At 58.0% G+C, this 22,543-nt stretch overlaps 1 protein-coding gene across 4 annotated transcripts; it reads right to left on the bottom strand.

Moving 5' to 3' along the window:
- Positions 1-4,290: 4,290 nt before the first annotated feature.
- L1CAM (L1 cell adhesion molecule) lies at positions 4,291-22,537 on the bottom strand. 4 transcript variants are annotated; one of them, XM_045285547.1, is made up of 29 exons: positions 22,517-22,537; positions 15,337-15,532; positions 13,139-13,153; positions 12,825-12,930; positions 12,540-12,742; positions 11,560-11,682; positions 11,302-11,472; positions 11,003-11,114; positions 10,729-10,913; positions 10,493-10,624; positions 10,164-10,310; positions 9,876-9,987; positions 9,627-9,793; positions 9,368-9,524; positions 9,147-9,271; positions 8,928-9,038; positions 8,637-8,834; positions 8,438-8,508; positions 8,105-8,330; positions 7,652-7,770; positions 7,383-7,569; positions 7,179-7,301; positions 6,917-7,090; positions 6,722-6,841; positions 6,470-6,625; positions 6,258-6,392; positions 5,855-5,927; positions 5,755-5,766; positions 4,291-5,590 (listed from the first exon to the last, which is right to left on the bottom strand). In XM_045285547.1, the coding sequence occupies exons 2-29, from the start codon at positions 15,410-15,412 to the stop codon at positions 5,359-5,361; spliced, it is 3,768 nt and encodes a 1,255-aa protein (XP_045141482.1). In that variant the 5' UTR covers positions 15,413-15,532; positions 22,517-22,537; the 3' UTR covers positions 4,291-5,358. The 4 variants fall into 4 exon arrangements, with proteins under 4 accessions (XP_045141482.1, XP_045141481.1, XP_045141484.1 ...); XM_045285546.1 differs by lacking the exon at positions 22,517-22,537 and adding an exon at positions 21,931-21,990; XM_045285549.1 differs by lacking the exon at positions 22,517-22,537 and adding an exon at positions 21,931-21,990 and having other exon boundaries at positions 6,270-6,392.
- Positions 22,538-22,543: the final 6 nt, after the last annotated feature.

Below are 22,543 nucleotides of genomic sequence, written 5' to 3'. Positions count from 1 at the left end.
ATTGAAAACTTACAGAAAAATGCAACATCATCTCAATAAGAAAACCATGAATAATCCAATTAACAATGTGCAGAAGACATGAATAGGCAATTCACCAAAGATGATATAAAAATGACTAACATATGAAGAAGTGCTTCAGATCACTAGATATGAGAAATGCAAATTAAACAATGATGAGATACTACCTTATACCAGCACTGATAGCAAAATGAAAACACACACACAAACAATAATGGTAAAAATAAAACACAACCAAAAAAAGAAAAGAAAATTGTGGAAAGGGTGTGGAGAGGAGCCCTCATACACTGCCAGTGGGATTTCAGAGTTGTATGAGGGGTGTGGTAGTTATATAATCGTTTGTCAAATTGAGAGGATTGAACGTGAAGAGGTGTAGTCTAGCCTGTCAATCAGGTCATAGCCAATGAGGCCCCTTTGTGGGCATGGCCTTCTCTTGAGGATTCTGGGAGCTCAAGTATTCCTCCTTGGGGGTGGGAGACACTCTTGGGGATCACTCCCTGGGAGACATCCCTGTAGAGAAGACACATGGAGAGAGGCAGATGGAGCCAGACCTCTGGAGCTGAAGAAGCCATGTGAAGACCCCTGCCAGCGTTGAGGATGTTTACAACGCCACTGGATCCACAAGACTTCCCACCCACTGGCCTGGGATCTTCCTGCATTCAGCATCATTGCATGTGTTGCGTGAGTCTGAAGAGGACTTTATAGATTGGTATTGGACATATGGGATAATATAGGATTTATGGACTTGATGTGGACTGGGCTGGGATGTTTTCTCAATATGCAATTGCTCTTTATATAAAGCTCTTTCTTACACACATGTGTCTCTGTGAATTTGTTTCTCTAGTTTACCCAGACTAACACAAAGGAGTACCGCCCCCCTATGTATTTGTTTTTGTTTTTTTACAAAACAACCTTATCACCTTCAAAGTACTCTCCATTACACTTATACATTTGTCAAATCTACGATTTCATTCTTGGAAACATTTTTCAAACTCATCCGTTTGTTTGTTTTTTCTTCACCTCTTCTGTGTCCTCAAATCGCTGTCCTTTCATGTCCCTCTTCGTTCTCTGAAACAAAAAGAAGTCACATGGAGCGAGGTCAGGTGAGTCAGTTGCATGGGGCAAGAGAGGCATGCTGGGTTTTGCCAAAAAATGGTGCACTGAGATGGCTGCAAGAGAAGGTGCATTGTCATGGTGGCAAAACCAGTCCCTCATCTGCCACAAATCAAGCCTTTTGGGTCACACACTGTTATGCTATCTTTTCAGAACCTCTAAATAGAAAACTTGATTAACAGTCTGACCTGGGGGAACAAACTCCAAATGCGCTACGAGTCAACATTTTCATACGTTTGGCAAGTTGACGGACGTCCACAATGAGGTTTGTCGTCAATCGACATCTCATCTTTGTTGAAACAAGAAAACCACTGGTACACTTGTTTTTCTCATGGTATTGTTCATGTAAGCTATGTACTACATCACAGAAGTTTCTGTGACATATTTCCCAAGCAGGAAACAGAATTTCACAGCCGCATGCTGTTCTCTGAAATTGGCCATCACAAAAATGAGGCTCGAGCCAAACTGCTTTTACCAAAAATTTCACTGTGGCCAGAGAGAACTTTCCCAAGGGATGCCACTGAGTGCACTAACTCAGAGTGAGTTGCTCGACGCTCGCCTAGCAAGGAAAAATGTGTGCTACGAAAGCTCTACCCAGTGGAGCTTTTTTCTTGTTTGTGGGGGATTATCCCCTTGTATAACCACTATGGAAAACAGTATGGCACTTTTTTTTAACAAATGGGAATAGAAATACCAAGTCTCTCTACTTGGTACATACCTCCAAAAATAAAGAACACAACACAAAGGGATATTTGCTCATTCATGTTTATCACAGCGCTATCCACAATAACAAGAAGATGCAGACCACCAAAATGCCCATCTGTAGAGGAATGGAGAAATCAACGGATACATTCATACAATGGAATATCATGCATCCCCAGAAAATAGTGATAAAACTGTCAAACAGGTCATGACATGGAACACAATGGAACACATTATGCTTAGCAAAGTCAGTTAATCTCATAAAGACCACTATTGTAAAAGAAAAAAAAATTATTTGTAGGAGACCACTATTATAAAAGAAAAAAATAAAGAGAAATGGTCTTCCCAGCAAAACAAGTGGACTTTGATGCTTACAGGCAGGCTGGGGGTAGGGGGAGGAAAGGGATGGGGATGATCAAAATAAATAAATAAGAAAGAGACACGAAAGAGACTCAATAGAGACATACACATATACAAACATAGGAAAAAGAAAATAAACTGAGCTTCAAATAGCATTGATTGTATTGATACTTATTTGAACCCTCATAAAGTAAAATCTATCAAGACCTTAGATCCACAGTCTTTCTTTATCTTCTCGGTTAGTAATTTAATTCAGTCAATCATATTAAGAATATATCTCCCACCCCCAAATGTGTTATTTCAACCATTTTTAGTGTACGATTCAGTAGCATTTTATGAAATGCTTTGCAACCATCACCGCCATGTATTTCTAAAACTACTGCTGTGAAACATTGCTGACGTACGTCTGTTTGGGTCTGTTTTCATGGCAGTGAAATTGTGGGGCCATATACTAGTCAAACTTTTTGAGGAGCCAATGTAACCACTGTTTCCCACAGCGGCTGCACCATTTGACATTTCTACCAGCAACAAACAGGTTCCAGTTTCTCCACATCCTCCTCAACACTTTCTGATTTCCATTTTGTTGAAAATAGCCATCGTAGTGGGAATGAAGTGGTAACTCATTGTGTCTCTGATTTGCACTTCCCTAATGAATGATGCTTGCTGAAAGTGAGTAGGAATTGGAACATTTGTTGATGAAGATCAAGGACTGCAATCTTAATATGGACAACAAATTAATGTAAAGAAAACAAATATCCTCACAACTGGACCAATAGACAACAGCATGATAAGTCGAGCTAATATTGAAGTTATCAAGGATTTCATTTTGCGTGTATCCACACACAATCAATGTTCATGGAAGCAGCAGTCAAGAGATCAAAGAACACATTGCATTGGGTAAATCTGATGCACAAGACCTCTTTGAAGTGTTGAAAAGCAAGTACTACAGTGTGCTTGACCCAAGCCACTGTATTTTTCATCTCCTCATATGCATGTAAAAATGGGCATTGCAAAAGGAAGATCAAAGAAAAATCAGTATATTTGAATTGTGGTGCTGGCAAAGAATATCGAAAGTACCATGGACTGACATAAGAACAAACAAATCTGTCTTGGAAGTACAACCAGAATGCTCCTTAGAAGCAAGGATGGTCTCACGCTGTAGTGGTTAGACTTTATGTCAATTTGATGGTGCCTGTCTGGAGGTAAGGGTGGAGACCAACCTGTCATTCAGACGATAGCCTGGTGATGTCTTGGCGGGTGTGGCCTTTGAATAAGAGAGACGGAGAATTTGTCACTTGCCCTTTGCCTCTTGCTTGGATTCTGTGTCTACCTCTAGGGGTGGCCCCATGTGAGAGCTGTCAGTAGTCTGATTTATGGTTCCTTCCCACGAACCTTAAATCCACGTAGCTCTGCATCCACTGGCTTGCAATCCCCCTGCTTCACCTTTCTGTTTCATCTGCCTGCAGCTACATGTGTCTGAAAGGGCTTCGGTTAACATCGGATCCATGGATTTGAGTGGGCCTGGGCTGGGCTGCCTTCCTCATGTAAAGTTCTTTCTTATACATGTTTCTGTGACAATGGTTTTATTTCTCGACAACCCAGCCTGACACACATGTATTTTGAACGTGTTATCAAGAGGGACCAGTCCCTGGAGAAGGCCATCATGCTTGGTTAAGGTGATGGGTATTGAAAAAGAGGAAGACCCTTGACAAGACGGACTGGCACAGTGGCTGTCACAATGGGCAGGACCACGCAGGGTTTCCTTAGGTTGGAACCAACTTAATGGCACCTAACGACAATGAATGACGGTCTTGAGCAACATGTGCTTGTTGGCTATCTCTCTGTGCTTGCCACTGTCCCCAGGGCCTGAGGGCCCCAGGGTTGTGGGAACCTGCAAATCAGGCGGCTGGGCAGGCAGACACAGGTGGCCGAGGGTCAGTCTTGTCACTCCCGAGCTATGCTGTCTCCTGCCATGACAAGAGGCCAGAGTGGGGCTTCAGGAGGCAGGAAGGTCCCCACAGCCATTCTGGAGGGCCACTTAGCCAGGGACACCGCTGAGGAAAGCCGCGAGGAAAGGACGGACACTATGGACACTGGTTTTGTTTGCAGGTTTTTATCTGCCAGTTAGATTTCTGATATTTATGTACATATATATATATAGACTTCTGGTTTTTGTAGAGGGCTCATGGACAGACCAAGCAAAGACGGCGCGGGGGCGGGGTGGGGGGAGCTGTCTGGTTTTTTCGTTTGTTTTTCTTTTTCCTGGGGGTGGGATCATCAAAGCTATTACTATAAAACCTAGAAACCACCTAGAGACTGCAACATCTGCCTCACACACTAGTGGGGAAAGGGTATAGGGACGAACTGTCCAAGTCACAATGTATGTACATTCCCAAGGTGGGGACAGGGGAGGCTGAAGAACAGGACTGTTCAGACGACTGGGGCATGGGGGGGGCAGGCAAGGGGGCATGAGGGTAGTGGCGGCTGGGAGAGGCCCGGGGCGTGGGCAGGGGAGGCAGTGGCCCACCCCTCACCCGGCAGTGACACAGGCCACAGGGATGTTGCGTGGTGGGACCAAAGGCAGCATGTGTGAGGTGCACCTGAAAGCCAGCCGTTGGGGAGGGGCAGCAGTGGGGGTTGCAGTATTTGGGGTGGGGCCGCTGGGCTCTTCCGATGGCCTCCCCACCACCATGGCTAGTTCACCCCGCTCCTATCTCAGTTAGAGCTGATGGGGGGACAGGGCGATGCTTCTGCCCCAGCCCCACAGGCTGGCCAGGGAGAGGCTGGGGAGGGGGCCAGGGTGGGGGTGGTGGAGGAAAGCAGACAGGAGAGACCCATGCCAGGTCTGTCCCCAGTGAGGGCACCACAGGGACAGTGTCCTAGTTCCTTTCCATCCCCCAACTCAGGGCCTCTCTCTGTGCCGACAGCCTGAGCAGAGAGCGCTTCTGGGAGGATGCAGCTGGGTTTTGGCAATAAACTGGGGAAAGGGGTTGGGGAGGGAGCTGGAGGCGGTGAGCACTAGTCCCCTGCCCCCAAATTCCAGCCCCAGCAGCCCAGGGCCGGAGGACAGGGCAGGGGCACAGTGAGCAGGGGCATCTTGGCCTGGGAAGGCCCTGCAGCCCAACCCTGGGCAGAGCCCTGCCTGCTGTGCCTGGCTCGGCCCCACTATTCCAGGGTCACGGCAGGGTTGATGGGGGAGGTGGCCCCTGAGCTGTCATTGCCACCTGCAGCTTCCTTCTCTTTCTTGCCACTGTACTGGCCGATGAAGGAGCCATCCTCGTTGAACTGGACGTCCACGCTGCCCCCATAATCGGCCAGGCTGTCATCACTCCCCAGGGGTTTAATGTCCCCATTGAGGGATGGCTGGCTGCTGCCAAAGGCCTTCTCCTCGTTGTCACTACAGGGGGGTAGGGCAGGAGGGCTGTGTTTGCTGGAAGGCAGACCCTGGGGGGACTGTGAGGGAGCAAGTAGGTGCTGGGGGGTGAGGAAGACAGGTTCCCTGATACTGGGGTGTCAGTGGGGAGCAGAGGAATAGGGCCTGTCACCAGGACCCCTGCTTACCTCTCCAGGGACCTGAAGTCACCCGCAGCGCAGGAGAGAGAGAGACAGGATCAGAGGGGAAGAGTGGACGGGGCTGGCCCTGCACCTGCCCTGAGCTTACCTGTACTCGCCGAAGGTCTCATCTTTCATTGGCCGGGCCTCCGAGTCCACCTGGGTGTCCTCCTTGTCCTTCACTAGAGACACATACGGGAGAAGGGCCTGCTTCCTCCCCTGTCCCAGCCTGTCCTTGCCCTCTGGCCCCGGCCCCAGCCCCAGGGCTGGGGCGGGGGCCGGTCGGGTCCACTCTGCTCCAAGCACCCCAGTTCTCCTCTAGCTTAGCAGTGCTGCCCCCACCTGTCCCCAAGCAGCCCACGGTCTGGTTTGCAGAAAGGTCGGCGGGCTGGTTTGCAGAAAGGTCGGCGGGGCGAGGTGGCCCGCTGTTCCCCCAAGCTCTGGCGCCCTCGCCCCGCGCCCAGCACTCCTGGGCCCGCTGGGGCCGCCCGGACCCGGGGCTTGGGGGTCACCTGAGTACTTGCCACCCTTGCTGCGTCTGATGAAGCAGAGGAGAAGGAGAATGAGGAGCAGGAGGATGGTGGCGCTGACGAAGCCAATGAACCAGCCCTCGGTGGCAAAGCCGGCGGGAGGCAGCCTCACCCGTCCTGCAGCAGACAGACAGCCCTAGGGCCCCCGCCCAGTGCTCAGCCTGAGCCACCAGCACACCCGGGCGCAGGCTCACCAGTGCCATTGGTCTTGATAAACGTGCGGTAGAGCAGCCCCTCGTCCTTCAGCAGGTGGATCTCGTAGTCCGTGCCTGGCTGCAGGTTCCACTGCGTGTAGGAGCTCTGGTTGTAGCTGACGTAGTGCACTGGGAGGGCCGGACCCACCTTCTCCTCTGCAGGGGCGGGTGAGCGTCACCACCTGGCGGCACCCCTCTGGACTCCATGCCCCCCACCCCCTCCACTCCCCGCCCAGCCTCTGGGCCCCTCACCGCCCATGGTCTTGAAGCGGATGTGGAAGCCGAAGTTGCACTGGCCCTCCTTGGGGACCCAGGAGACAATGCTGTAGTTCTCGCCAGTGGTGGTCGAGATGTGGCCAAAATTCGAGCTCTCTGAGGTGAGTGAGTGGAGGGCATGAGTGACAAGGTCACCTCAGCACCCTGCCCCCGCCCAGGTCCCTGGCTCACCCAACAGGGCCATGGTGCCCCCTTCCTGTGAAATGGCATCGCCCGCGCCCATCTTAGTGGTAGCCTGCAGCTGGAAGCGGTACTGCCGGCCGGGGATGAGGTTGGTCAGGTTGTGCGCTTGCAACTCTGGGTCCTTAAGCTCGAAAGACAGCTCCTCCTGGCTGCCGCTGTCCACTGGGTGGGGGGGGGGGAGGCAGGAGGGCATCAGGAGGCTGTGTGCTGAGCCTGGGCTGCCCACCCACCTGGCCAGCCATGTGTGTACCTGGGCGGTAGGACAGCAGGTAGCCAGTCAGCACTCCATTGCGACTGAGCGGGGGCTGCCAGCACAGCTGCAGGCTGGTGTCTGACTGGCACTCCAGGTGCAGCACCTCTGGTGGACCGGGCACTGCGGACACAGACAGGAGCCGGCAGGGCCTCGCAGGGCAGCCCTGGGGGAGGTGTGGGCGGGGCGCGGGGCACGGCTCACCTCCCTCTGGGGTGCTGAAGGTGGTCTCACTGGCAGGCCCTGAGCCCCGCCCATTGAAGGCCCGCACTTCCAGGTGGTAGGAGGTGTACGGCTGCAGGCCGCTGAGGGTGACATTGGTGGCGTTGGCAGGGACCATCACGTGGCCTCTGTGTGGATGCCTCTGGGGGCTCTCCCACCAGTATGTCACCTGGGGCAGAAGACAACCCAGACCGTGTCACTCTCCGGGGCCAAATCCCCGGCTCCTTGCCCACTTTGCCTGGGACTCTTACGTTGTATCCGCGGAGGTGACCCTTGACTTGGGCTGGCTCCACAGGCTGCCACAGGATCAGCACAGTGCTGGAGTTGATGACGGTGACTTCATCGTTTAGCTGGGGACTGGCCTGGGGAACTGGGAACAGCCAGCCGTTGGTGGCCCTTGCCTGTGGCCCACCCACAGCTCCCCACTGGAGGTGGGTTTGGGTGCTATGTGAAGAGGGTCTTTCCCTTCAGACTGCAAGGGGGAGACCAGGCCATCTGCCACCCCTGACCGAGGTTAAGCACTTGGACAGTTCTGGACTCAAGGAAACTACAGTGGAATGCCAACTAGAGGTCAAGCATGACCCTGAGTGGACCCCGTGCCAGGTGGCCTTCCCTGACCTCACCAGAGGTTTGTATGAAAAGACCCTGATTCACTAGAGGGCACAAGGGGGCTGGGGGGGGGGGCAAGGATCGCCCAAACTCACAGTCCTCGCCCGAGTAGCCAACGGTGATGCGGGGCTCAGGGCCCTTGCCCTGGCTGTTGACGGCCTGTACTTTGATGTCATAGGGCACAAAGGTGGAGGTGTTGGTCACCACCAGGAGGGGCTCGCTCACAATCTGCTCCTGCCAGGCCACGCCCTTAGCCCCCCGAGGGCGCCACTGTACCCGGTACTGGACCTGAGGGGCGTTCCAGTCGACCCACTTCAATGGCTGCAGGGCAAGCAGAGGAGCAGCAGGTGGTCAGCACTGGTCTCCAGGCTAGGGTCCCCTGGGACCCGCCACAGCCTTGCCTGGCCCCGCCCACTGGCCACCCTCACCTTCCACGTGATGACCATGTTGTTGGTCTCGTTCCCTTCCCCCCTCACGTCCAGTGGGTTCTTCTCTGGGGCTGCAAAGCAACGTGTCTGCCCATCACGCCCTGGGCGGTGATAGCTGGAGACCCTCCTGGGAGAGGAGACATTCCCCCCAGCCCACCCTTGGGCTTCGGCCTGCTGACCCTCCTCAGCATTGACTTACCTGCCTCAGGCGTTACCACAGTCTCAGAGGCCGGGCTGGGCTCCCCAGGGCCATATTTGTTAATGGCAGTGACTCTGAAGGTATAGTGGACGTAGGGCGACAGCTTGAGAGTGGCTGAGGTCTGGTTCCCAGGCACCTTGCCCAGCGTGAACCATCTCTCTGGCTCCATTTTGTTGTCTTCAAATTCAATGTCATACTCTGCCAAGAAGCACAGAGCAATTGTGCCATCATGGAGGGTGTGTGGTGCAGGGAGGGGCCTGGGCAGAGAGGCCTCCTGTGGCAGCTGCTTACTCTCAATGGGGGCGTTGTGGTCCTCAGCAGGGCTCCAAGACAGGCGCACCTGGTTCTGCATCAACAGGTGGTGGTCGGACAGCTCCAGCTGAGGCACCGGCCCCGGACTCCCTGAAGGCCAGGAGGGTGAGTCTCTGCCCTGCTCAGCCTCTGGCTTAGAGGCCTGCCTTGCACCCTCCCCACCTCTCAGCCTGTGTCCCCCTAACCCTCAGGACTTACCCACCACCAGTAGCTGGGCGCTCCTCTCCACCATGTCCAGCTCGGTGCTGGCCACACAGCTGTAGTTGCCCTGGTCGCTGTAGTCCAGGCTGTTGATGACTAAACTGCTAGTATCAATGAAGTACCTGGGCCGGTAGGACTCGCGTTACCCTGCGGCCTAGGCCTGCCTGGGCAACCTGCTTCCCCATTCTGTCCCCACCACCACCGCCCTGGGCCCGCACTTGTCACTGTCTCCGAGGTCCTGGAGGTGGTGGCCATCCCTGCGCCACATGAGGCTGTGCTGCAAGGAGGGGTCGAAGGAGGCCTGGCACGTGAAGTTCACCCAGGAGCCCTTCTTCTCCACGGCACTTCGGGGCGCCTTCGTGATCCGAGTGGCATCTGAGGGCAACCACAGGCAGGCTGACGATGGTGGGCCCTCTGAGACCCTGGCCGGCCCTCCGCGGGGCGTGGCCAGCCTCTCACCAAAGGGCACTGTCTGACCTTTGACCTGCAGGTTAGCCACAATGGTGACATTGTTTTGGTCGTTGGTGGCTTGGCAGAAGTAGTGCGCCGTGTCATTGGCTTGGAGGTCCCGGATGCGCAGGGTCCCGTTGGCATAAGGGAAGAAGCGCTCATCCTGGAGAACCGTCGTCCCGCCCTTGTCCAGCCTAGCGGAAGCAGTAGGGCCAGCTCAGGGCTTCCGAGTGGCCCCTTGTGCCCCTTGCCTGCCCCAGGGGCCCGGGAGCTCACCATTGGACACTGGGTACAGGGGCTCCAAACGCCTTGCACAGGAGGTAGGCCGTGCTGCCCTCCACAGCCAGGTACGTCTGATTGTCTGGAGTAAGGATCTGGGCGGGTAACTCTGCAGAGGGAGTCCAGGAGGCAGGCAGGGCCCACATGTGGGCTCAGGGCCACCGGTGGCCAGGACTCGAGAGGCGCAGGGGCAAGCTACCCTCTGCCCACCTCCCAAGGGCTGGGCTTCCTCTCTATGAAATGGGGACGAGAGCGCCTGCCGCAGCCCCCAGCCCAGGCACTCACGGACAACATAGATGTAGGCATTGGCCAGCAGGAGCCCGTGCCTGTTGCGAGCTTCACACTGGGTCACCATGGTGTCGCTGGGCTGCACGTTGCTCAGGACCAAGGCGTTTCCTTGCTGAGTCCAGTACTTCTGGTCCTCGCGCAGCTCTGTGGCCGCCGTGGGATGAGGTACAGGCCAGGCAGAGCCCTGAGTGACTTGGAAGCCCTTCCTTCCCTTCCTTGCCCCTTCTTCTTCTTCTTTGTCTCCCCCTCCTCTTTCTCTCCCCAGAGTCCCTAGGGCTCAGTTACCTCTGGCTGCTGGCTTTGTGCCCTGTCCACCCCCTACTCACCCTTTAAGGGGATCCCGTTGATTCTCCAGGTGACTTCGGGCTGGGGCCGGCCCTGGGCTTGGCAGTCCAGGCGCGCAGTCTCTCCTGGCCCGTACAGGTGGCTCTGGGGCATGTGCAACCAGTACGGGGCAGCTGGAGGAAAGGACACAAGGCCTGAGCGCCCAGCCTGCTCTCACCCACCGCCTTCCCGTGAATGGCCTCTTCAGGCGGTCGCTGGGCACCCAAGGCATCTGTACCTTCCACGGTGACATAGTAGGCATGCCGGGCGGTGCCCAGAGGGTTCTCAGCCAGGCAGTGGTACTCGCCATCATCTTCCTCACCCACCCTCACCAGATGCAGCGTCTTGTTGTGGTTCTGGTAGGTCACGCGGTCAGCCGGCAGGGGGCCACTTAGACGCAGCCACTTGATGGTGGGTGTGGGGCTGTCCAGGGAAAAAAGCAGAGGGTCACCCAGCCACGTGGCAGAGCTCCGCCCCCCTTGCCCCCACCCCCGCAGGGAGCCCAGACTCACTAGCCCTCAGCAATGCACTCCAGGACCAGGGCTTGTCCCTGCAAGGCCACCAGGTGGCTGCTGGCGTTGGTGGGGAAGAGCAGGCGAGGCTTCCTGTCAATCATGCTGTTGGCTGGAAGGAGACAGTGAGCATGACCCCTGAGACCTTGGTCCCCTCCTCTGGAAAAGGGCCGATCCCCACTCTGCTCTTGCTGCCCAGCAGGATCTGGCCAGGGGTGCGGGGTGAGGTGGGGGCAAACTGTCCTTAGGGAGATGGGGCGCAGCTCGGGGGTGTGGGTGGCCAAGTCTTTGGGACTCACTGGCCTTAACCCGGAGGTCAATAGGTTCCTTCTGGATGATGGTGCGGGCCCCGAGGAAGTGAGCGTGGCAGATGTAGTCCGAGTGAATGTCTTCTGTGCGCACGTTGGCGAAGTAGAGGTTCCCGTTCTGACCCATGGTCACCCGATCGTCCTGTTTGATGTGTAGAATCTCTGCAGGGGAGCAGCGCACTGGTCAGGGCCAGCCCCAGAGAAGTAAGCCCACCCTTGCCCTGCCCACCGCTCGACAATGCCACTCACTGCTGTTCATCCAGTAGATGCGAGGGGGCTCAGCGCTGGGGGGTGGGTGGCAAGGCAGCACCAACGGCTCGCCCTCCTCCACTTCCACCGGCTTCACAGTCTCCTTGGGCCACTTGGGAGCACCTGGAAGGGGCAGAGAGGCTGGCACTGTGGGTCCCAACTTTCCCTGGCCCAGACAGTGCAGGGTGGGAGAGGGGAGGAAGAGTTCCTGTGGGGGTGGGGGGTGGGGCGAAGGGGCACTTGGGACACCGCTGTGAGAGGAAGTCCATGTGGAGGCGGAGACCCTTCCAGAGGCACAAGGCTGGCTGGACGGGAGGGGTTAACCGTCTGCCCCTCTGCAAGCCAACTGATGGCTATCCTCGTGTCCACCCCGAGGACAGGGACAGAGACTGAAGGGGCAGGTGGGGGGGGCGGGGCAGGAGCTGGTGAGCAGTGGTGGGGGAGGGGAGCCTGAAAGGATGCAAGAGTCATAGACCCTTCCATCATCCTGACACAGAAACCACGGCAACGGTTCCCAAGGTAACCAGAGGGGTGGAGAGAGGGGGAAGCTGGAGACTCAGTGAAGAGGGGACCTCTGGGAAAGGGTGACAGGAATCAATGCAGACAGAGGGGGGCAGAGGAAGGATGGATGTGTGGTGAGGAAAACGGGGTGCCAGGGGGAGCAGAGGGAAGAAGGGGGACTAACAGAGGGAGGGGCAGGAGATCTCCCACCGAGACGGGGAGGGTACTGGGGAGGCAGAGGTAGGCAGGGCAGAGCTGAGACAAGGTACAGCTCCCTCAGCTCTGGGCCGGGTGCTGAGGTGAAACAGGGCCTACCACAAAGATGGGAGAGAGGGGGAGGACAGGTGGAAACGGCACCCACAGAGACAGCGGCAGGAGCCAGGGACAGCCAGGATCCCATATAAGTTCTTAGGCCTGCTGAAAGGACTCTGTCCAGCACCCCTCCCGCCCTCGCCTGCAGCCCCTGCAGAGGTACACACCCTCCGCCACCAGCTGGATCTCATGGGACATGGCCGTTCCCAGGTTGTTGCTGGCAAAGCAGCGGTAGGTGCCCTGGAACCTCTGGGCAAAATGGCTGTTGTTGCCCGTGAGGGTGAAGGAGCCCGAGCGTGCTGCCTGGTGCACGGTTACGCCCAGCTGCTCCTTGGGCTCGAAGTGGATGCCGTCCCGTGCCCAGCGGAACCTGTGGGTAGACAAGGGCTGGAGGCCAGGAGGCCTGGAACATGGTGGGGGGGAGGTAGGGCGGGGGGGAGGCGGTCACTCACTCTACTTCGGGCTTGCCGCTGGCTTCGCACTTGAGGATGATGTCATCCGTGGGAAAGACGACCAGGCGCCGTGGTGACTGTTCCGTAATGACTGGCGGCTCCATCACTGTGGTGGGACCTGGGTCGGTAAGGGGCTGGGCAAGCACCACGGCTTGGCCCAGTCCCCAGTGGCAGTGACAAGGGCCAGAGCCATCGTGGGTGGAGCAAGAGGGAGGAAGGGAACTCAGGACAGCCAGGTGGGCAGAGCAGGAGGATCTGGGTGGGGCAAGGGCATGCATACCAAGGGGGACTCTCCCAAGCCCGGCTGGACTCACCATGCAGTCCCTCATCTGGGGTGTCCGGGCAGCAGCAGAGAGAGGAGGAAAGAAAGGCTCAGTACCCCAGCAGGGGCCCACAGGGACTGGGAGGGGCAGTAAGGCGCTGTGCCCTGAGGCCATGTGGTGGCTGGACAGAGCATGGTGGGACCTACAGGATCCAGCTGCTCCCCCTACCCCCCGTCACCCCCGCCCCTGCAGGATGCTGTGGGAGCTTCGACCAATGGCCAGCCTCAGCCAGGAACTCTCCTGGCTCCAGCTCACTTCCCTCCTAATCCAATTAGCACAGCTGTGGGTTTTCAATTTCCAGGCCCATCCCTCAGAGGCCAACTGCCCCCAACATGCTTCCCGACCCCCCTGAAAAGGCCCTAGGACAGCAGCAACAGCCTCCACAGCCCCAAGTGCTGGCGGTCCTGTCTCTCCACACCTGGGGCAGAGGCCAGAGGGTGCTGGCGGGCCCAGGTTGCAGCCTCTGCACTGGTGGCTGGCACGAGTGCCTGCTACGGAAGCTTTGTGTTTGCAGAAGACCTCAGTGCCAGGGCCTGGGGGAGAGGGGCCCCTGGGGACACCAAAGAAAGGCCTGAGCTAGGGAGGGACCGAACCTGATGCAGGCAGCCTGAGAGCAAGAGACAGGGACAGGAAGGGCAAGATGGGGGATCAACTCGGCAGACATGGCAGAGCAAGAGACAAAGGGGACAACAGTGACTGGGGGAAGGGAGAGCACGAAGGTTGGAGGAGAGTTTTGAGCAAGAAGGGGGTTCTTCCACAGTATCGGGGTCAAGGCCAATCACGGCTCAGTGCCCAGGGCAGCCTGGAAGCAGTTGCCATGGTCTTTGACCTAGTTCTCTTTCCCCACTGCTGTCTTCTCTAAATCCTCACTGCCCATTTCACATAAATGCACCCAGGCAAGCTGGTCTAGCCCATCTGGTGGAGGAGCAGGCTGAGGCCCAGGGTAAGACTCAGGGGGTTCAGGCCAGGTATCAGCACCCCAGAGGCAGCGGAGCAGACAGGAAGGAGGTGTGGGTCTGGGGAGGTGTGTGCAGGCATGCCCTGTATGGACAACGGGGCGGGTGCATGATCTTGAAGGTGACTGTCTGAGAGGGCTCCTGCCTGGGAACATCTACAGACCTGTGTGTGCCCGATGCCTGGTGGGGAGGCTGTGTGGATGGCTGTGGTCCTTTGTGTCGGTATGTGTCCTCTGCCCCTTTGTATCTCTGGTTTCACAGGGTGTTTAAAGGGTGTCCCCAACCTTTGTCCTGTCAGCTACTCTTCACTCCATTAATGCCCAGGCCCAGAGAGAAAGGTGGCAAGGGAGGAGGGAGGGCAGGCACTGGACATACTCATGCCCTACCTTCCACATGGTTCCTGCAGCCCTTTCTCAGAGTGGTACGTTTATGTGTCCTACCTTGCAGACACACACACCACCTACTCCAATGTAACCAACCCACCAACACACACACACACACACACACACACACACCCCAGTATTACAGTCAAATAACCTCAGACCTGCACAAACCTGGCCAAGGGGGAACAATTCCTCTGACTCACAAACTTACCCATCTAGAAAATCACAAACCTCTGGGCCTGGGTCATTATCACCACAGTCACACCTCCACTTCCCTGCCTGTGGAACCCCCCCCCCCCACAGAAGTTCACCCATCCTCCCAGTACCATCCTAACTTTAGACATGTGTCCTGCACCAAATAGCTACACAGCAATTTTTTAAGAATCCAGAAGGCTGCTGGGTTGGGTCTGGGGGTTTCAAGGCGTATTTCCCTCTTGAGGGGCCAAGGTGGGAAAAAAAACAGCTCAGGATAACATAAGTGAGAAGCGGGGGGCAAGACTTGAATCCAGGACGTTCCCCAAACCCCACACTGTAGCCCATCACCTCCCTCCGCCCCGCCGGTGCCTCAGGCGGCAGCGGCAGCGGTCCTGCAGACCTTGAGCGGGCGGGTGGGCGGCTGTCAGTGGTGATGACCGCGCCCGACCGCCCGCCCGCGACTCCCTGTCCGTGGTGCTGAATCCTAACTGCGCCTCCCCCTCCCCTAAGCCCTTCTCTCTGAAGGCCCCAGTGCCCTAGGTGCCCCCTACCCTACCCTACCCTACCCAGAAAGGAGGGACGAGGGTCCCAACGGGGAAAGGTGCGGGACCAAAGATAAATAGAGCCCCTCGTGCTGCGAGGGGCACGTACTCACATTCCTCGGGGATCTGGATGAGCAAACCAGGACTGCACAAGAGCAGCGGCCACACGTACCGCAGCGCCACGGCCATCTTCGCGGCAGTGCCGGCGGCTGGGCGCGGCACGGCCCGCCGGGCTCTGCTCCGGCTGCGGTTCCTGCCCGGGGAAGAGGAATGCTGGGAAGCTTGGGGCGGGAGCTGGAGGTGGGGGCACTGGGAGAGAGAAGGAAGGAACAGGAGGGGGATGGTGGTGGAGAGAACCAGGGACGTTAGTGACTAACATCTGGGCGCGCCTAGGCTCCTGGCCCCGCCCCCTGCTGGCCAGCTCCTCCCTCCTCCCCCTACCTGGCAGGAAGAAACCTGGCCTTAGTGTCTCAGGGCTGGACCTCCAGGCTCCCTCCCCTTCCTTTCCTCCTTTCTGTCAGCCAGCTCCCTCCGGAGCACCAACTTGTTGCCCCCATCAGCTCTCCTGGGCATGCCACAGGCCGCTTTGTGCACACATTCCCACATGTGCTAGCTGCTGCCTGTGAGTAGGTGTCCATGGCTATGTGTGTGCCCTTGTGGGCACAGACGTGTGTGTGTCTTTGCTGGTGGGAGCTGACTGCACATATGTGTGCTCTGGAACGTGTGTTCCTGTGGGAACTCTGAACCTACAAAGGGTGAGTGTTTCTGTGGAGGGTGAAGCTACACACCTATGACCTGTATGTATCTGTGTCTGTGTGTGTGTTTGGTGGCAGGTCTGCTATCTGTGTGCACTGTTTCCTATTTTGTCACACTCTCAAAGCCTGGGTGCTGGCTTAAAGAGCAGGCGGGGGAGGGACTTGGAAAATGGTACAAGGGGAGGGCAGAAAGGGGCTTAGGATGACTGTGTTCCCAGAGCGGAGCCAGGAAAGGGAAGAAGCGGCTGGCGAAATGGCAGTTTGCCTTGAGAAGCTGAGGGCACGAGGGCAGTAGCCCCCTGATGCCTCTCAAGCCTGGGAGGCCCCGTTCCTGGTGGTTTCAGGGCTCAGCAAGGCTAGATGTGTCTGCCCCAGGCCCAAGCAGCGCCTATAATGCCCCGTGCCACTTATATGATGTGGGCCTGGGAGGCACCTCGGTCCCTGACCAGGAGGGGGTACACTGCTTAGCAGACCCGGCCCCCCCCCCCCCCCGTGGTGACTACGTGCTCATCAGAGGAGACCAGGATGGAATGCTGTGCTACCGAATGTGGACTGGGCCTGCAAGCAGCCAGGAACCACAAGAAGGTTTTTGTCTAAGGTGGTGAGGCAGAAGAGTAGTCGGCCAGATAAATGGTGAATGAGCAGCTCCTCCCTCACACCCACAGTGGGGGAGGGGGATGCTCCGTGCAGGCAGGGAGGGTGGGCAGCAGAGGAGTAGAGAGGCCAGACAACAGTGAGTGCACACAGCCTCCTCCTCCCTGTGCAGCCTGACTTCAAGGCCCGGTAGGAGGCAGTAGGAGACTCCGATCCAAAAGCCTAGGGGGCACCGGGAGCAGGGGAGCAGCTCTGTTTATTGCTTCTCCACCAGGTTCTCCATCTGTCCTCCAAATCTAAGCTCCGGGGATCCCAGACTCAGGTTAGGTCTGTACCAGGAATTTAGCCCCGTCCCCGTGGCCTCTTGGAGATCTCCAGGTATTTGCCACTCAGCTCGCCATGTCCCTAGCGACTGGGAGACTGGCAGGAGCCAGAAAGTTTCCAGGCTCCGGACAGCTGGGCGCGGCTCACAGTTGCCCTCCCACTGCTGCCCGCTTCTGATCTCTTACCAGTCATCAGGCAATTAAGTAGCAAGTGGCTGTGGTTGTCACCCAGCAGGACCCCGGTTCCCATCACCACCACAGGGCGAGGGAGAGGGAGGTGGGGCGGTCGGCAAGCTGGTGTACAGATGGAGCCAAGGCCACGTTTGCGAAGGGGGCAGGCTGGGGAAAACTGAGGTGACAGACAGCAAGAAAGAGGCAGAAGGGAGCAGGCGAGGAGCTTTGGCACTGGGGAGGGGGAGGCAGGGGCTTAAGACAAAGACCGTGACAGCCAAGATGGAGGCTGTTGAAAAGCTGAGACCCGGGCAGCAGAGAAAGGGATGAGGAAAAATAGGTACCGAGGGTGAGAAACAGCCGCAGGAGCACTGATGAGAAATGGCAGAAAGGGCGAGAACAGAGAGGGGTGGCGGTGCGGGTGTGCGCGTGCGCGTGCGTGCACCGGGAGTAGCCTGAGAGGCTGTGGTGGGGCACCAAGAGGCGGGGGAGGGGCGAAGATGGGCCAGGGGCGGAGGAGGGAGCTTCTCCCGCTCCGAGGTCCCGCTGGACTGACAGGCGGGGCCTAGAGAGGAGACAAAGCCCCACAGAGACCGTGCAGGTCCCCGCCCACTTGTGGCGCTAGGGCGAGGGGATGCTGTAAGACGCACGTATGCCGCCCAAACCAGAGCGGGCAGCGCCCACAGAGGGGGCCGAGCACCTTAAGGGTCCTAGGCGCTCCTGACATGATTAAGTCCACAGGTACGACAGTGAGACAAAGGCAGGGCCCAGGACCAGTGTGGGTTGGGTGCTGGAACCCACTCTCCCCGGGGCCAACCAGGAGGAAGGGCGTGGCCAGCCCTGGTCGGGATAGGGTCAGCTTCTGAGAAGGGCTGAGAGGGCAGAAAAGAGCCCCCACCCACCGCCCCCAGGCCTCCAGGGGCTCCCCGGCGTGCCCTCCCGTAGTCTTGGCCCACTGGGATTTCTCTTCAGCCGGCTGTAAACCGTGCACCAGACCCTCAGGGCTGGGTTGCCTGGGAGGGGGTGAAACTCAGCTTGGATATGGGGGTGGCTGCTGCCCTCTAAGAACACCCCTCCCCCATGTCAAATCAAAGGGCACTCTGCGGGTGCCCGCTCCCCGCCAACAGTAGCAGGCCTGCCCAGAGGTTCATTGGTGGGGTTCAGCGAGGGAGCGGCACCGAATCCCAGGAGTCTCCAGCCCCGCCCGCTCAGCTGTGTGGGTGCGTGCGTGTGCCCAAGGCAAGGGGCAGCCCCAGTAGGGGGTGGGAAGGTTAGAGTGTGGGTGCTGGGGGGATCGCTCATGTCTGCTAGGTTTTCTCTGGAGGGCTGGGGGGGGGGGTGTCTTTGTGCACTGCTTCCCTTTAAGGCTTCTGCTCACCCTCCCCCAGGCAGTGACTGGCGGGTTTCTATGGTGATGCAGCCCAGTTCAGCAGAGGTGGGGAAAGCCTAGGAAAGCCCTGTAGCCAATAATATAGATGGGAGACTGCTGGTGGGAGGCCGACAGGTAACCGGTCCAGAATTCTTAAAGGGCCATCACTCCTAGATGCTCCCCAAGGTGAAGTGTTCCCATATTCTCAAAGAAGTCTAGGGACCAGCAAGAGGAGAAGTGAGGTTAACTCCTTGTGGGGAGTGGAGAACAAGTCTGGGATCCCAGCTCAATGGTCACACTTGCAGTGTACCAGGCTCTTTTGGATACTTTTACAAACATTTACTCAGTTCATCCTCCAGTTCCCCTGCGAAGCAAGTACTAGCTCCAGCCCCATGTGTCAGGCCACAGAACCATGGGGGCCACCAAAAGCTACTCAGGTTCAGCTGGCCTCGTGAAAACCCTCCCTTGGGGTGCCCATGGGAGGGCTTATTTGCTAGGCAAATGTGGGAACCAGAGAGGGAAATCTCAGGTGAGAAGCTATGAAGAAGTAGGATGTGGCTAACATCACATCTGAGGACAGAGCAGGGGCCTGTCCCCAAACAAGCCCCTCTCCTCAATTCAGTTGTCCTATCTGAGCTCTGGCCTTCTTTCTTCAATTCAAGACTTTAGGGCTCCTCACCAGAGGTCTCACCCCACCCCCACCCCGACAGAGCTGGGGACAGGTGGGGGGCAGCCTGTGGCAATCACTGCCCAGGCCTGGACTGTCCGTTGAAGAATCCTCTCCTAGTTCTGGAAAACCAGGTTCCAAACAGGACCAGAAAGACCCAGACTCAAGAAATGGCCTGGTAGCTATCAGGTGCCCCTCCCACTTTCAGGCCCCCTGACAAGTTAGGGAAATCCCAGCTATGAGGGGGTAGGAGGGGCAGACACCATGGTACAATCTCTCTGCTCCTCTGGGACTGTCCACCCCAATGCCTGTCTCAAGCCAGAGGGCAGGAGAGGCGGACCCAGGGGGTGGGGAAGGGACCAGAAGGCAGGCCCACAGTCTAGTGGGGTTCAGACCAGCGAGGCCCAGTGCACCTGGCCCAAGAAGGAGAGGGCTGAAAGTGGCTCCGACCCTGCTGGCCCCTCTGGCCACTCTCGGGCTCCCCATCTCAAAGGATTAAGTAGCCGAGGGGGGCACAGGAAGCCTGGCATGGACAATGCAGCCTCTGTCGTCCATAGGCCTGGAGATTCCGAAGGCATGAGCACAGGCGGGGGAGGGTCTGGGCTCACCCCAGCTCTTGGGAAGCAAAAGGGGGAAGGGGGAGGTCAGGCAGAGCCCCACCCATTCTCATATCAGGCAGGCGTTTGCTAGCCGGGAAGCCACTGGCCTCAGCCCCACCCCTTCCCAGTACAGGCCCAACACAGACGTGTGCATGCTCACTCACTCTAACACACTCACATATGCACACTCATGACCAGGCATGAGACACGATCTACACATGCAAATCAGAATTCAGGGACAGGCCACCTCCCACCCCCCATGGAACCTCCCCAGCAGCCAGACTTTGCTGGCAAACCTCCAAGCTGGACTGCCCTCCTGCCCCACCTGCCTGGCGGGTATGGACTCAGCCCCCTCCCTTCAAGCTGCCCCTCTTGCTCCATCCAAGACTGGCTGTGACTCTCACTGCTCTGCAGCTTCCCGCCCCGAGGCTGCCGGCCACCGGTGGGGGCACTGGACAAAGCAGAGCTTCCAGAATGACCAGCAGGATACCCACCCTCTCTGATTCCGCCCGCCCCTTTCTCCAACCACAGCCCCTTCTAGGGAGGCGTGGACTGGGCTTGCCCCCGTTCCTAGTCCTGCTCTGCTCTACCCTCCGGGCCAGGCAAGACCCCATAGGGATCTGAGGAGTCAGTCCACTCGGGCAACTCGGCTTTCAGTACCCACGTTGGGGATGGGGTGGGGGGAGGCTGGTTGGACCTGAGAGAGGGGCAGAGAGGGCTTAGTAAGGTGCAGCATGGGGAAGGGTGGGGCAGCCAGAGGTAGGATGGGGCCAAGTGGGGGCCCATCAGCCCTGAGAATACACTGACAGCACTGGCAGGGTGGGGAAGGAGAGGGGTGGCTGACAAGGGGGAATCCAGGCACTGCGCCCACCCCCCAGGCAAGGAGCAGGCAGTCTTGAGGGGAGGCTCAATTCTGCTGCCACCCCCATTGTCTGAGTCTCAGGCGGGGCCAAGCCCCCAAGGGGCAGTATGCAGAATCTCCCTATGGAATACCCCCCAGACCCAGGGTCCTGGAGATAAGCCCCTCACCCTTTTGGCCCAGCAAGGCATCTGGGGAGGGCCCGAGAGCTTGACCGCCACACTGGGACCCCACGGCACCCTCCCTGCCCAGAAGAAAGCCCAGCTGTTTGAAGTGGGCACCTGACGCCATTTACCTAGAGACGGACCAGGGAGCCACGCCCGGCTCAGAGCCCAAAGGACAAGCAGCCCAAGCTGGTCAGCTGGGGGGTGGCAGAGGCTGCACACTGGGCTGCCAGCTGGGGGCCAAAGCTTTCCTCACTCTCCAGCGACTCCCCCACCTCTAAGGACAAGGACCATCAATGGTGGTCAAGATGGTGACTGGCTGTGTTACAGCAGAGAGTGAGGAAAGGCCAGGCGAAGAAGATGCCTGGAGACACCCAGTGTGCCCTCAGGGGGCTGTGCAGGGGGCAGGGACCTGGCATGGGGGTGAGGAGCCTCAGGGAGGGGCTGGTTCGGGTGGCACCGTGTGCTTGATGAGAGAATCACAAGGGATTCCTCATTTCTTTTGTTCTCTTCTGTACATTTCAAATGTACTCCAGTAAAATGAGCTACTGTTAGGATCATATTCACACAGCCATAAAGACAGCCAGGACCTGTCCCCACCCTAGTTTTGCCCTGAACTTGTTGTGTGACCCGACAGGCCAGGAGCCCCACAGACACAGAGCCCAAGGGTGCTGCCTGGGAGCTGTGTCAGATGAGAGAAGCAAGCGGATTGAAACGGGGAGGCCCAAGGCCAGCCCCTGGCCCAGCCACACCCCAGGGGGTGGGCCGTTGGGTTGGGATAGCCGGTAGGAGGACTGGCAGGACCTCGTTACATTCGGGGCCACGTGAGTCAGCAGAGATGGCCCAGGAACCCTTGCCCTGCAGGTGGCGTTGGCCAGGAGCTGGAGATGACCTGGGGTGACAGTGTTGTGCCCCTACTTCTTAGGGTGTGCAACCCTGGGCCTGCCCCCCCATGAGGTGGGCAGTGATGGGCTAGGGGCTAAGGTGACCTGCTGGGGCAATTCTGCTGAAGGGACTCCAACATTCTGCTAGAGAAATGGGAGAAGCAAGCGCTGTCGACCCCTCCCAAACATGGACTAACAGGAAGATGGCCCTGGCCGCAAAGCCGCAGTGGGCAGGTACTGGGCCCAAGCATCTTGCTTTTCAGAAACCCCTGGCCCTGGGCCAGCTCAGCCTGCCACCATTACCCCTACCTGATGCACCCACCTCACTTGGGGCGCCCCTTCCTGGCCACCAGCTGTCGAGGAGCAAGGCGGGGAGGTTCCAAGGGGGCTGCTTCTGCCAAGAGGGAGGAGAACAAAGCCCTCCCACCCTTTGGGGGCAGAGGAGCAAGCAGTGTCCAGTGCTGGTCCTCCTTTCTCCCAATTGCAGGGGGAGATTACGCCTAGTCCCAACCATCCCCCACCCCCCTGGGCCCTCTGCAGGGGATGAGGGGCAGCGCCACGCCCAGGGCCACACCCCACGGCGCGTTTGGGGGATTCTCGCCCCTCTTACACACACACACACACACCTTGGAGGACGGACCACCCCCTACCTGCCCACATGGGCCCTGCCTGAACCCCCCCAGTGCGCAATCTAGGGGGCGCCGCCCAGGTACCCCTTCACCTGTCAGCTCAACACTCTCTCGCTCGCACTCGCGGCGCCCAGAGCCGGGTGGCCAGCATGGGGTGAGGCTCTCCCACCGCCCTACACCTTGTCCACCACGTCCCCATCCGCACCGCCGCCACCTCCCGGGCCCAACGGGCGACCGCAGCAGGGCTCCGGCCCTAGCCCAGGCAGCCGGCCGCCTTACCTGCCTGCCGCGCGGCCGCTCCCGCTG

The sequence above is a fragment of the Echinops telfairi genome, unplaced genomic scaffold, assembly GCF_000313985.2.
Source record: "Echinops telfairi isolate 266 unplaced genomic scaffold, ASM31398v2 ScPeMD7_7472;HRSCAF=8510, whole genome shotgun sequence".
NCBI classification, from domain to species: Eukaryota; Metazoa; Chordata; class Mammalia; order Afrosoricida; family Tenrecidae; genus Echinops; species Echinops telfairi.
The sequence above is the reverse complement of the archived record's forward strand: the minus strand, read 5'-3'. Positions and strand labels throughout refer to the sequence as shown.